Below are 15,138 nucleotides of genomic sequence, written 5' to 3' on the forward strand. Positions count from 1 at the left end.
ACCTTGAAAAATCTTTCCAAAACATGTTAAACTCGATTTCAAAGACAAGAAGCTCACCATAATGCATAAAAGACAGTTTGGCTCTTTGCAATTAATTTCCATTCATCATTATGGTATGGGATTTTCTTTTTTTTCTTTTTTTTTGGGGGGGGGGGGGTTACATTTACCTGTTGTTGGGGGTCATGACTCCCTATTAAGATTACACCCTTAGAGGCTGCTTGACTTTCTTGAACCAAGACACCGCTGCACACGTTTAAAAGAAATGCTTTATTCTGCCCTCCACAACTACAGTTAATGCAACCATTTAATTTAATAAAATAAGATATAAAAATAGATATCCCAAACCACCCCACCAGTTATATTGCAGAACACAACACAAAGACAGCTTTACTGATGATGACTTCTAGACAAATGTACTTATTGTAAGTCACTTTAGATCATAAAAGCCTCTGAATGCAAAGATGTAGGAAATTGGGTTTTGCTGCCATATTTGATGGAAAAATCACTAATGGAAGTTCACCCCATTTTATTTCTGTTGTGTAAACATGGTCCAAGAGAATGAGGAAGAGAGAGAGAGAGGTCTCGCTGGTCACTTAAGACATAATTGTGTTTCTGACTGTTCAGCTCAGTGTTCACATACACAGGTTCATATGGATCTTGGCAACCTAGCAGTACCACACCAACACACTTCATTTACAGTTAAGGTACATTCTCACTGTGCAGACAGTCAGTTCTTGTGCCAGCAGCTTTCCTGCCGCTCCCAGGTGTTCAGTCGAAACACTGTCCAGTACCCAGCCTGTTGGCGGCAACCTTCACTTACGAGCTGTGTCGTAATTGGCTACAAACCAATCACATGTCTCTTTCAAAGCTGTAAAGTGAGAACAGCGAGAAGAATCAGTGCCAGCGTTCGCTTTGATAGGTTGATATCACAGTATCATCACAGAGGCAAGACTCACATCCTACATGGGCGAATGCACAAAATAATCTAAGCCATCATTTTGACTAGACCTCCTCTGACAGCTCTGAGCACTGACCTTGGTTGAAGGGTGTAAAGGTGAAGTCGGGGAGGCGGCTTCGCAGTTTGGCGTTGCTGGCCGTCTTCTTGAACTGACCGTCTGATTTACTGGTGTCATACTGCAGGCTGGAGGTCAAGGGATGGAACAACCAATGCTACTACTGACGGGAATTAAGTGTAGTAAGCGTGTGCCTGCCTCCCCTAGGGGAAACACTGTATATGATGTTGATTCTATACTGTACATTTCTGTGTTAAAAGGATACGACCACCTGTCCCTTGAAATCCAGGGCTTGGACCACTGACTCTGCTGCCTCCTTGATGGACACCTCCTCCTCCTCACCCACTGGGCCAGAAAAAGGGGAAGGATTAAGATTTAGCTGCGAGCACTCGACACGGAATGGTTATTTTAACATACAATTAGTTCTGTAGGAAATCATGTGTGTGTCCGTTGACAGCTCACCAGACAATATTATTGGGTCCACTTCATGGTATTCCCTGAGCACCCACAGAAAGAGGCGGGCCAGGTCCAAAGAGTAGATGAACTGCCTTCTGGGAGAGCCAGAGCCCCACACCACCAATGGGCTGCCCTCCTCTAACACACACACACACATTTTTTGTTATATATTACATTTCTAATCACTGATATCACACTTTTTGTAAGTTCTTCCCCATCTGTTCCAGGTTTTTTTTCTTCTAGCTTGCATGCGAATCGTGTAATATGCATCTCTTATGGTGTGAGTCATTTCTTACTCTGAGCTATGTAGGCCTTGTGTATGAGGCCTGGTAGTACATGGCCATCCTCTATGTTGAAGTTGTCATGGGGGCCAAAGACATTAGTTGGGATGACCGCTGTATAACAGTGGCCATGCTGCTCGACATATGCCCTGAAATATGCACAAAGACAGGCAGACAGGTCAACACATATATCAGTGAATAGACAGCTGTAACAGATTCTCCATGACTTGGTACTTGGTACTGTACACACACCTGTTGTGGACGTCTATCATTCTCTTTGCATAGGAATAGCCAAAGTTAGACTGATGAGGAGGGCCATTATGGATCTGAAGACGAAGGCAGGAGATATAGCCATTATAACCATCCTAACGATATTACCCAGACACACAAGATGCACACCCTCACTTCCTCATACCATGGTCTCGTCGATGGGATAGGTGGTCTTATCAGGGAAGACGCAGGTGGACAGACAGGACACCACTTTAACAGCCCCCACCTCATGTGCTGCCTGCAATACGTTGTCGTTTATGTGGAGGTTGTTCCTCTGAAGAGCATTGATGGATAGAGAAGATGGAAAGTTAATGTTTGTATCTCTACAAGTCTTTGTCATCTTAACAGCTGAGCTGCCAACGCGATGAGAGCGGTCCTCCCCTGTTCTCCTACCCAGAAGTCCAGGTTGACCCTCATGTTCTTGAAGAGGCCGCCCACCATGGCTGCCAGGTGGATGACATGGGTGGGCTGGTGCTTCCGAAACATGGCCAGCGTCTCTTCCAAGTCCCTGAGAGAGAGCAGCAGAGCATGAAAAATACCCGCCCACACACACACACACACACATTGAGATTATGTGAGACATTATGTGCGACTGTTCATTCAGACAGGCAATCTATCGCCGAGGTTAGCTAACTGATGGCTTGTGAGCATATCCTGTGTTGTCTTGCAAAGTGGTGCTTTCAAAATTTGAGCGTTCAACTTTTCACAAGTCACCACCTCGTCCCTTAACCTTCAAACCGCTGAATCGCCTCAATTGCGCACTCTCATAGAAACTCAATAGTGTCTGCAGATGAGTTGCCCAGGCTGCTGGCTATCTGAACGCACAGCTACCTGTAGCACTAGGGTTCCAAAGTTTCAGGTAAATTATCATGGGGACGTTGGCTTGGGAATTTCACTCATTAAAAAGCCCATACCTGTATGCTCTAATATATACTGCTGCATATACTGTGTGTGTGTGTGTGTGTGTGTGTGTATGTGTGTGTGTATATATATATATCTATATCCTAATTAAATTGCTATACAGCTATACATTTGCTATATCTTCATTTCTTCTCGCTTTGTTTTTATAATCACAATACCAAGTTATTTTTGTCTGAATGAAAGACTGTCCTTCTGTTGGATGAGTGGATGGGCGGTTGTCTCCCCCTATTGGTGAGGCAGCTTAGTGCATGCACAGGTCATGTGTAACCGAGCTGATTTGGTTTAAACTCACTCCTACACAGCTGGGCTCAGCTTGACTGGCTAAGGTCCTGTGGTGTGTGGAGTGAGTTTATAGGAGTATGCTGAGTTTTTTTTTTTAAGGGGCTTTCAGTCTGTGTAGTGAAAGAAGTTGAGCTCTCACATGAGGTTCGCGTCCTTGGAGGAGAGGAAGACCCACTGCTCACCCTCCTCGCCTCCCTTTTCCTCTCCGACAATGCGCTCTATGGCCTTGCCCACCAGGCCTGTCCCTCCTGTCACCAGCACCCTCATAGGGCCTGTCTGCTTCCCTGAGCAATCCATCTGCAGAGGGGGGGTACACACACACACACACACACACACACACACACGCACACACACACACACACACACACACACACACACAATGAAATACAGTGATAGGTTTTTAAGTGTGAATGACTGATAGATTCCTGATTAGATTGTGAAGAGCTAATAGAAGTCGTTGGTGATGAACCTCTGCCCGCCCTGCCAGGATGGGCACCATATAAAAACAATATAGTAAAGTACATCAATATAACCTCTTAAAATCAGTTAGCTAGCTAGACACAATAGCTAGTCAACTAGTGCAGGCTTGGATGTATAATGATACTTTACTGGCCTCTGATCATTTGAGGTGTCCTTTCGCTAGGCTATGGGAGAGCAGGTGTGCTTCTTAAGTAATCATCCCGCACTCGCCTCAAATATATGCGAGAGGAGGCAATCAGGAAGTGAACCCGGAGCCAGAGCACGGGGATATGGGACACACCTACAGACACTCCACCTGTGGTCATGACAAACAACCTGACAGTTGGACACATACTGTATGTGACCTGGCCATACACTATCACTAGTCTATTCTAATCGATCCAGTATTATCAAACTACTTTCAAAGCAAGAACCATCTAGGCCTAATCTATCCTGTGACACACAACAAATATAACTAGGCTAATAATGACTGTATACACAATGCACCTAACCTCTACACTAACATTTAGGAATCCTAACATGTAGAACAAGCGTTGATCATTTGTGATTTCCTTTTGCTTAGCAAGCATGGGACAGATTCCGCACATTTTATGCATGTCCCACACTCATGTTCTCCAGAGGACACACTTAGGGGGGGGGGGACACAGGAGCATGGGAGCACGGCAGTTAACATAGAGAGACATCCATACATCCATCACTGTGAACAATAATCAATATTTTGAGCTGAAAACAACTACATGACACATCGTTGTTCATCCAGTTTCATATGACCATCTGCAATAAATGAGCAGTGGATTCTCAAAAAAAAACTCTAAAACACACCACCACCTACTTGACCTCACAGATTGACATGGGGGCTTAGTTTTGTCATACAGTATAGGGTATGAGATGAGACAAGAGACCACTTAAAGAGTGCAAGGGTGTGTGTTAGTGTGTGAGAAAGAGAGAGCAAGCGTGTGTGTTTTGAGAGCAGTTTCTGAAGCAGGAAAAGGGTGTCCCTGTGGAGGTAAGATAACTAGCTCGATACAGACATGGCTACTAAAGCTAACGTTACAGTGACACGTCAACCCTTCTCACAACACTGACTGGCCAGCTTGCCTGCTAGAAAACTTTGCCAAAGAAGACGTTTTACGTGGGGGAGCAAAAATGTTCGAGTCATTGCTACCCAGACTAAACTATAACTGGCTAGTTAGATTAAGCTTGGCTAGTAACTTGTCCAGTATGACCAAACACAACCAGCATCATTCATCATCTGCACTGGCATCATCAGAATGAATCACACCTTAGTTAACTTAGCTAACGCTAGGCTAGCTAGCACCATCTACAATGACTGCGAATAGACAACTTCATGTTGCTAGCTAGTGCTAGCTTCTCATATGAAGACATTTTGCCAACTGTAATCACAGTAGGCTACGTTAGCTCACATTAATCTAAACGTATGCCTCAACGATTAAACGATCCACTATTTCCTGATTATAACGTTAGTGCAGCCCCGTTCCTGTGGGTAACAAGTGGGACACGTTGGTTAGCTTTGAATGAGCTATCTAGCACGATACTCACTGGCTCTTAAGTTAAAGTTACCGGTTCGCTGGACTTCTTGTGGCTCTCGTCTCAACTACTGAGCTACTAATCTTTTGGGTGACTCGGGAGTTTTGTTTTGTTTTTCTCAAGTGTGGTGATGAATCTTGGAGGGGAGTTGAATCAGCGAGTCATCCATTCATTCCCGAAGGTCACGCATGCGCACCACTCACAGCCAGAGTCAAAAAGATGAATCTACTGAATTGAATTGAGTGAATCGTTTACTAACGAAGCCACGGATCTCATTCTTCACGTGAGAGGAGCTGCAGCTGAGTTGAAGATTAGTTCGCGAATTATATATCTTTCATTCGTTCCTCGTGAAACAGCTGCTGCAGTGTAGTGCAATCAAAACTATTAAAATGACTGATGAAGTTCCTTGGTTTGCCTATTGGAAAGAAGGTGCTGGGCAATCCCCAGACCGTTTACAGTCAGTTCAAAACATCCCAGCTCACATTCTGACAATATGGACCACACAGCCACCAGCTGCTGGACATCAGCATTAAAGGACAATGCTCGTTTTTGACAACCTGGACCTTATTTACGACATATTATAAGACGTTTGACTCACCGAGATCACTTTGGTGTAGTTCGGAGGCATTTAGAAGAAATTTAAAATCCAGCGCGAGCCAGTATATCCATGTAATGGCGGTGGTGGGGGCACCGAGAATGCAGCTTCTAAAAATCTATTTTCTGCCGCGAAACGGTTGTTTTCATCAATCTGTCTTGATGAATCGCTAGTTGTGCTTACATAGAGCATAACTGTTGTGGTTTTCACATGCCATGATCTTTAGAAACGTCTTTCGAAACGAAATAGCTTCCTCACTTGCTCCAGCACTAATGAGCACAGCGCGCAATCGTTGCTCCAGCACGCTGTGCGCATGCGTGCTGGAGCAAGTGAGGAAGCTGTTTCTAAAGATCATATTACAGAGGCATGTGAAAAAACACAACAGGCCTATGCTCTCTATGTAGGCTAAGCACAACTAGCTATTCATCAAGACAGATTGATGAAAACAACCGTTTCGCGGCAGAAAATAGATTTTTAGAAGCTGCATTCTCGTTGCCCCCACCACCGCCATTACATGGATATACTGGCTCGCGCTGGATTTTAAATTTCTTCTACATGCCTCCGAACTACACCAAAGTGATCTCGGTGAGTCAAACGTCTTATAATATGTCGTAAATAAGGTCCAGGTTGTCAAAAACGAGCATTGTCCTTTAAGGCACATGGGGCAAGGCCTGCTGGTACACTGGTATCAATTTGGAAGTAGAAAATATGTTCTAGTCTGTTTTTATCCTGTAAGAGTGCTGAGCTAAAATCACTATCCATGGTCCCATTGACCACCCATTTAACATCCAGGATAGGTAGGGTAGTATAGGGTAGGCTACTGTTAATTCTCGATAGGCTATTGTTTCCCCGAGGTGAGACTGGTGTTATTAACCTTTTAATTCAGTTAAAGTAGGCACGCACATTGTGGCTATAAAAGCAAAAAACAGGCTTATAAGTATACAGTGCATGTTGTCTATATGTTTATCGCTCGATAAATTGTGGTAGGCTGCCTGCTTTACCTTTTTGTGGATTAAACCTCACTGAACCTGCTCCACCTGCCTCCCGACCTGAAACAATGCTCCAAGTCCAGTTTAGTAACTTTGAGTAAAAACGACGCACCCATTATTCAAATGAAGCCTCTTTGTCTTACTGAAAATGTAAATTGTCTAAAGAAAACTTGTGTGGTTGCTGAAAGCAGTCAACATATTTAATTAGATGATAACAGATAAATGAATAGAAAGAAAAGAAAGGGGAGACAGAAATAAGATTGTAACAGAATGAAAAGCTTAAATTGTTTTGTGTAATAAAGTAAAAGGACCAACTGTTTTCACTATCTGGCACTGATCTTTTCTCTTCTGATGCGAGGTTGGCACAATTTGATATGGATCTGTTAAAGGAGTAGTAAAGGGAAAAATCATGTTTAGCCCTGTTTTAAGGTTACTTATGATCATATACAATGGTTCAGATCAAAACGTTGACAAAACAAGCACTTTTGAGAAAGTCTGATAATTGCTCTACCACCGTTTTGGTCAACCAATGGATGTGGGTGGGCACCTCATTCAAAAAACATGTTAAACTCTAAATTTCAAAGACAAGAAACTCACCGAGGTGTTAGTTGGCATTCTGACATATAATTCGCCATGAAGTAAGATTCTAGTTCATCTGGAAAGGCTTTTTTAAATATTTAGCATAGAACTATTTAGCTGCAGCACATAAGTGTGTAAACTTCCGCAAACTAGGTAGCCTAGCAACATAAACATTAAAGTAGTAAAGGGAAAATGCATGTTTAGCCCTGTTTTAAGGTTATTTATGATCATATATAATGGTTCAGATCAAAACGTTGACAAAACTAGCACTTTTGAGAAAGTCTGATAATTGCTCTATCACCGTTGTGGTCATACAATGGATGTGGATGGGCACCTTGAAAAATCTTTCCAAAACATGTTAAACTCGATTTCAAAGACAAGAAGCTCACCATAATGCATAAAAGACAGTTGGGCTCTTCTCAATTAATTTCCATTCATCATTATGGTATGTGATTTTCTTTTTTTTCTGTTTTTTTTGGGGGGGGGGGGGGGTTACATTTACCTGTTGTTGGGGGTCATGACTCCCTATTAAGATTACACCCTTAGAGGCTGCTTGACTTTCTTGAACCAAGACACCGCTGCACACGTTTAAAAGAAATGCTTTATTCTGCCCTCCACAACTACAGTTAATGCAACCATTTAATTTAATAAAATAAGATATAAAAATATATATTCCAAACCACCCCACCAGTTATATTCAAGAACACAAAGACAGCTTTACTGATGATGACTGGGTTGTTCTAGACAAATGTACTTATTGTAAGTCACTTTAGATCATAAAAGCCTCTGAATGCAAAGATGTAGGAAATTGGGTTTTGCTGCCATATTTGATGGAAAAATCACTAATGGAAGTTCACCCCATTTTATTTCTGTTGTGTAAACATGGTTCAAGAGAATGAGGAAGAGAGAGAGAGAGGTCTCGCTGGTCACTTAAGACATAATTGTGTTTCTGACTGTTCAGCTCAATGTTCACATACACAGGTTCATATGGATCTTGGCAACCTAGCAGTACCACACCAACACACTTCATTTACAGTTAAGGTACATTCTCACTGTGCAGACAGTCAGTTCTTGTGCCAGCAGCTTTCCTGCCGCTCCCAGGTGTTCAGTCGAAACACTGTCCAGTACCCAGCCTGTTGGCGGCAACCTTCACTTACGAGCTGTGTCGTAATTGGCTACAAACCAATCACATGTCTCTTTCAAAGCTGTAAAGTGAGAACAGCGAGAAGAATCAGTGCCAGCGTTCGCTTTGATAGGTTGATATCACAGTATCATCACAGAGGCAAGACTCACATCCTACATGGGCGAATGCACTAAGCCATCATTTTGACTAGACCTCCTCTGACAGCTCTGAGCACTGACCTTGGTTGAAGGGTGTAAAGGTAAAGTCGGGGAGGCGGCTTCGCAGTTTGGCGTTGCTCGCCGTCTTCTTGAACTGACCGTCTGATTTACTGGTGTCATACTGCAGGCTGAAGGTCAAGGGATGGAACAACCAATGCTACTACTGACGGGAATTAAGTGTAGTAAGCGTGTGCCTGCCTCCCCTAGGGGAAACACTGTATATGATGTTGATTCTATACTGTACATTTCTGTGTTAAAAGGATACGACCACCTGTCCCTTGAAATCCATGGCTTGGACCACTGACTCTGCTGCCTCCTTGATGGACACCTCCTCCTCCTCACCCACTGGGCCAGAAAAAGGGGAAGGATTAAGATTTAGCTGCGAGCACTCGACACGGAATGGTTATTTTTACATACAATACAATCTTAGTTCTGTAGGAAATCATGTGTGTGTCCGTTGACAGCTCACCAGACAATATTATTGGGTCCACTTCATGGTATTCCCTGAGCACCCACAGAAAGAGGCGGGCCAGGTCCAAAGAGTAGATGAACTGCCTTCTGGGAGAGCCAGAGCCCCACACCACCAACGGGCTGCCCTCCTCTAACACACACACACATTTTTTGTTATATATTACATTTCTAATCACTGATATCACACTTTTTGTAAGTTCTTCCCCATCTATTCCAGTTTTTTTTTCAGCTTGTTTGCTCTTTGCTCTGCACAAGCATGCATGCAAGTGAATCGTGTAATATGCATCTCTTATGGTGTGAGTAATTTCTTACTCTGAGCTATGTAGGCCTTGTGTATGAGGCCTGGTAGTACATGGCCATCCTCTATGCTGAAGTTGTCATGGGGGCCAAAGACATTAGTTGGGATGACCGCTGTATAACAGTGGCCATGCTGCTCGACATATGCCCTGAAATATGCACAAAGACAGGCAGACAGGTCAACACATATATCAGTGAATAGACAGCTGTAACAGATTCTCCATGACTTGGTACTTGGTACTGTACACACACCTGTTGTGGACGTCTATCATTCTCTTTGCATAGGAATAGCCAAAGTTAGACTGATGAGGAGGGCCATTATGGATCTGAAGACGAAGGCAGGAGATATATAGCCATTATAACCATCCTAACGATATTACCCAGACACACAAGATGCACACCCTCACTTCCTCATACCATGGTCTCGTCGATGGGGTAGGTGGTCTTATCAGGGTAGATGCAGGTGGACAGACAGGACACCACTTTAACAGCCCCCACCTCATGTGCTGCCTGCAATACGTTGTCGTTTATGTGGAGGTCGTTCCTCTGAAGAGCATTGATGGATAGAGAAGATGGAAAGTTAATGTTTGTATCTCTACAAGTCTTTGTCATCTTAACAGCTGAGCTGCCAACACGATGAGAGCGGTCCTCCCCTGTGCTCCTACCCAGAAGTCCAGGTTGACCTTCATGTTCTTGAAGAGGCCGGCCACCACGGCTGCCAGGTGGATGACATGGGTGGGCTGGTGCTTCCGAAACATGGCCAGCGTCTCTTCCAAGTCCCTGAGAGAGAGCAGCAGAGCATGAAAAATACCCACCCACGGACACACACACACACATTGAGATTATGTGAGACATTATGTGCGACTGTGCATTCAGACAGGCAATCTATCGCCGAGGTTAGCTAACTGATGGCCTGTGAGCATATCCTGTGTTGTCTTGCAAAGTCGTTCAGAGGTGCTTTCAAAATTTGAGCGTTCAACTTTTCACAAGTCACCACCTCGTCCCTTAACCTTCAAACCGCTGAATCGCCTCAGTTGCGCACTCTCATAGAAACTCAATAGTGTCTGCAGATGAGTTGCCCAGGCTGCTGGCTATCTGAACGCACAGTTACCTGTAGCACTAGGGTTCCAAAGTTTAAGGTAAATTATCATGGGGACGTTGGCTTGGGAATTTCACTCATTAAAAAGCCCATACCTGTATGCTATAATATATACTGCTGTATATACTGTGGGTGTGCGTGTGTGTGTGTGTGTATTTATATATATATATAATTAGGATTATCGGGCAGTGGCTAGTTGCAAAACTAGAATGGAGAAGTAAGACGCCTCCTTCCCTCCACTAGTCTGGGGGTCCACCTTGGGCAAGTGGTAGTACCCCCCTAGCCCCCCTACCTGGGGTTACAGGCAAAAACCCTGATGACAAAACAACCTAAAGGAAGAGAGACCCGGCCCGGAGGAAGCCCGGTGCCCTCGTCTGGAGCCAGGCCCAGACGGAGGGCCCGCCTGCGAGCGCCTGGTGGCCGGGCTTACCACGGAGCCCGGCCGGGCCCAGCCCGAATAAGCAACGTGGAAGCACCATCTCCTCCTCCATCGTCCCGTGGACCCACCACCCGCATGAGGAATCGTCGGGGTCGGGTGCGCTGCCAACTAGGTGGCGGTGAAGGCGGGGGGCACCGACGGACCGGACCCGGGCGGCAAAGGCTGGCTCTGGGGACATGGAACGTGACCTCGCTGGGGGGGAAGGAGCCGGAGCTTGTGAGGGAGGTGGAGCGATACCAATTACACCTGGTGGGGCTAACCTCCACGCACAGCACCGGCACCGGAACCAAACTCCTGGATAGGGGTTGGACCCTGTTCTTCTCCGGAGTTGCTCACGGTATGAGGCGTAAGGCAGGTGTGGCTATACTAGCTAGCCCCCAGCTGAGCGCCTCTGTGCTGGAGTTCACCCCAGTGGATGAGAGGGTCGCCTCCCTGCGCCTTAGGACTGTGGGGGGGGGGGACTCTGACTGTGGTTTGTGCTTATGCACCGAACAGCAGTTCAGAGTACTCAGCCTTCCTGCAGACCCTGAGTGGAGTCCTTTTGGGGGCTCCTGCAGGGGACTCCACTGTCCTACTGGGGGACTTCAATGCACACGTAGGCAATGATGGAGAAACTTGGAGGGGCGTGATTGGGAGGCATGGCCACCACGATCTGAACCCGAGTGGTGTTTTGTTGTTGGACTTCTGTGCTAGTCACGGTTTGTCCATAACAAACACCATGTTCGAACACAAGGATGCCCACAAGTACACCTGGCATCAGAACACCTTAGGCCGAAGGTCGATGATCGATTTCGTTATCGTATCATCTGATCTGAGGCCATGCGTTTTTGGACACTCGGGTAAAGAGAGGGGCAGAGCTGTCCACTGATCACCATCTGGTGGTGAGCTGGTTTCGATGGCGGGGGAAACTTCTGGACAGACCTGGAAAACCCAAGCGTGTAGTGAGGGTGAACTGGGAACGTCTGGAGGAAGAGCCTGTCCGGAGAGATTTCAATTGCCACCTCCGGCGGAGCTTCTCAGGCATCCCTGTGGAGGTTGGGGACATCGAGCATGAGTGGTCGGTGTTCAAAGCCTCCATTGCTGAAGCTGCGGCTGGGAGCTGTGGCCTGAGGGCCATAGGTACCTCAAGGGGCGGTAACCCTCGGACACCGTGGTGGACAGCGGTGGTCAGGGAAGCCGTCCGACTGAAGAAGGAGGCCTTCCGGGATATGTTAGCCCGGGAGACCCCAGAAGCAGTTGCAGGGTATCGACTGTCCCGGAGGGCTGCGGCTTCGGCCGTGACCAAGGCAAAGCAGCGGGTGTGGGAGGAGTTCGGAGAAACCATGGAGAAGGACTTTCAGTCGGCACCAAAGTGTTTCTGGAAGACCATCAGACACCTCAGGAAGGGAAAGCGGGGGACCATCCAAGCTGTATACAGCAAGGAGGGGACACTGCTGACCTCAACTGAGGAGGTTGTTGAGCGTTGGAAGGAGCACTTTGAGGAACTCCTGAACCCGACTAATCCACCCTCTACGATCGAGGCAGAGCCGGAAGATGATGGGGGGTCGTCAATTTCCTTGGAGAAGGTCACTGAGGTAGTCAAACAACTCCACAGTGGCAGAGCCCCAGGGACTGATGAGATCCGTCCAGAAATGCTGAAGGCGCTGGGTGTAGAGGGGCTGTCTTGGTTGACACGCCTCTGTAACATTGCGTGGAAGTCTGGGTCAGTGCCGAAGGAGTGGCAGACTGGGGTGGTGGTCCCAATATTCAAAAAAGGGGACCAGAGGGTGTGTGCGAACTATAGAGGCATCACATTACTCAGCTTCCCAGGGAAAGTTTACTCCAAGGTGCTGGAAAGGAGGGTCCGGCCGATAGTCGAACCTCAGATCGAAGAGGAACAATGCGGATTTCGTCCTGGTCGTGGAACTACCGACCAGCTCTTCACTCTCGCAAGGATCTTGGAGGGGGCTTGGGAGTTTTCCCAACCTGTCTACATGTGTTTTGTGGACTTGGAGAAGGCTTACGACCGGGTCCCTCGAGAGGTCTTGTGGAGGGTTATGCGGGAGTATGGGGTGAGGGGGTCCCTACTTGGGGCCATCCAATCCCTGTACACCCAGAGCGAGAGCTGTGTCCGGGTCCTCGGCAGTAAGTCGTCTTCCTTTCCGGTGGGGGTTGGCCTCCGCCAGGGCTGCGCTTTGTCACCAATCCTGTTTGTGATTTTCATGGACAGGATATCGAGGCGTAGCCGTGGGGAGGTGGGTTTGCAGTTCGGTGAGCTGGGAATCACGTCGCTGCTTTTTGCAGATGATGTGGTCCTGATGGCATCAGCTGCCTGCGACCTCCAGCACTCTCTGGATAGGTTCGCAACTGAGTGTGAAGCGGCTGGGATGAGAATAAGCACTTCTAAATCTGAGGCCATGGTTCTCAGCAGGAAACCGGTGGCCTGTCCGCTCCGAGTAGGAAGTGAGTCCTTACCCCAAGTGAAGGAGTTCAAGTATCTGGGGGTCTTGTTCACGAGTGAGGGAACCATGGAGAGGGAGTTTGGCCGGAGAATCGGAGCAGCTGGTGCGGTTCTGCAGTCGCTTTACTGCACTGTTGTGACGAAAAGAGAGCTGAGCCAAAAGGCAAAGCTCTCGATCTACCGGTCTATCTTCGTCCCCACCCTCACCTATGGTCATGAAGGATGGGTCATGACCGAAAGAACGAGATCACGGATACAAGCGGCAGAAATGAGTTTTCTCCGGAGGGTGGCTGGGGTCTCCCTGAGAGATCGGGTGAGAAGTTCAGTCATCCGGGAGAGACTCAGAGTAGAGCCGCTGCTCCTTGGCGTCGAAAGGAGCCAGTTGAGGTGGTTCGGGCATCTAGTGAGGATGCCTCCTGGGCGCCTCCCTAGGGAGGTGTTCCAGGCGTGTCTGGCTGGGAGGAGGCCGCGGGGTAGACCCAGGACTAGGTGGCGGGACTACATCACCGCACTGGCCTGTGAGCGGCTAAAGATTCCCCAGGCAGAGCTGGTTGATGCTGCTAGGGAAAGGGATGTCTGGGGCCCCCTGCTGGAGCTGCTGCCTCCGCGACCCGACCCCGGATAAGCGGATGAAGAAGAAGAAAGAAGAAAGAAGGATATATATATATCCTAATTAAATTGCTATACAGCTATACATTTGCTATATCTTCATTTCTTCTCGCTTTGTTTTTATAATCACAATACCAAGTTATTTTTGTCTGAATGAAAGACTGTCCTTCTGTTGGATGAGTGGATGGGCGGTTGTCTCCCCCTATTGGTGAGGCAGCTTAGTGCATGCACAGGTCATGTGTAACCGAGCTGATTTGGTTTAAACTCACTCCTACACAGCTGGGCTCAGCTTGACTGGCTAAGGTCCTGTGGTGTGTGGAGTGAGTTTATAAGGGTATGAGTGTAGCTGAGTTGAATTGGTTAAAAAACATTGTGGTGACCACATGCTTCATTTACATAATCATCAGCAACACATTAAGACAGCATTGACACTTATAAAATTGCATTGGATAAAAGAATTTAAAAAAAATTATGGGGCTTTCAGTCTGTGTAGTGAAAGAAGTTGAGCTCTCACATGAGGTTCGCGTCCTTGGAGGAGAGGAAGACCCACTGCTCACCCTCCTTGCCTCCCTTTTCCTCTCTGACAATGCGCTCTATGGCCTTGCCCACCAGGCCTGTCCCTCCTGTCACCAGCACCCTCATAGGGCCTGTCTGCTTCCCTGAGCAATCCATCTGCAGAGGGGGGGTACACACACACACACACACACAATGAAATACAGTGATAGGTTTTTAAGTGTGAATGACTGATAGATTCCTGATTAGATTGTGAAGAGCTAATAGAAGTCGTTGGTGATGAACCTCTGCCCGCCCTGCCAGGATGAGCACCATATAAAGACAAAAGAAGAAACCGTACATCAATATAACCTCTTAAAATCAGTTAGCTAGCTAGACACAATAGCTAGTCAACTAGTGCAGGCTTGGACGTATAATGATACTTTACTGGCCTCTGATCATTTGAGGTGTCCTTTCGCTAGGCTATGGGAGAGCAGGTGTGCTTCTTAAGTAATCATCCCGCACTCGCCTCAAAT

General features: G+C 46.8%; 1 protein-coding gene across 3 annotated transcripts; it reads right to left on the reverse strand.

Annotated features, from left to right (window-relative positions):
• Nucleotides 1–353: 353 nt before the first annotated feature.
• On the reverse strand, nt 354–14,782 carry gfus.1 (GDP-L-fucose synthase, tandem duplicate 1; the record flags this gene model as incomplete). Of its 3 annotated transcripts, XM_084444381.1 has the most annotated exons (10): nt 354–868; nt 1,035–1,134; nt 1,279–1,358; nt 1,476–1,607; nt 1,766–1,899; nt 2,003–2,076; nt 2,166–2,294; nt 2,414–2,528; nt 3,363–3,520; nt 5,264–5,374. In XM_084444381.1, 9 exons carry the CDS (start codon nt 3,518–3,520, stop codon nt 813–815), a joined length of 978 nt encoding a protein of 325 aa, XP_084300507.1. The 3 variants fall into 3 exon arrangements, with proteins under 3 accessions (XP_084300507.1, XP_084300508.1, XP_084300509.1); XM_084444382.1 differs by lacking the exons at nt 3,363–3,520; nt 5,264–5,374 and adding an exon at nt 14,625–14,782; XM_084444383.1 differs by lacking the exons at nt 354–868; nt 1,035–1,134; nt 1,279–1,358; ... (5 more) ...; nt 3,363–3,520; nt 5,264–5,374 and adding exons at nt 8,564–8,619; nt 8,777–8,876; nt 9,021–9,100; ... (4 more) ...; nt 10,189–10,303; nt 14,625–14,782.
• Between the last annotated feature and the right edge of the window lie 356 nt (nt 14,783–15,138).

The sequence above is a fragment of the Borostomias antarcticus genome (assembly GCF_949987555.1).
Source record: "Borostomias antarcticus genome assembly, chromosome: 10".
NCBI classification, from domain to species: domain Eukaryota; kingdom Metazoa; phylum Chordata; class Actinopteri; order Stomiiformes; family Stomiidae; genus Borostomias; species Borostomias antarcticus.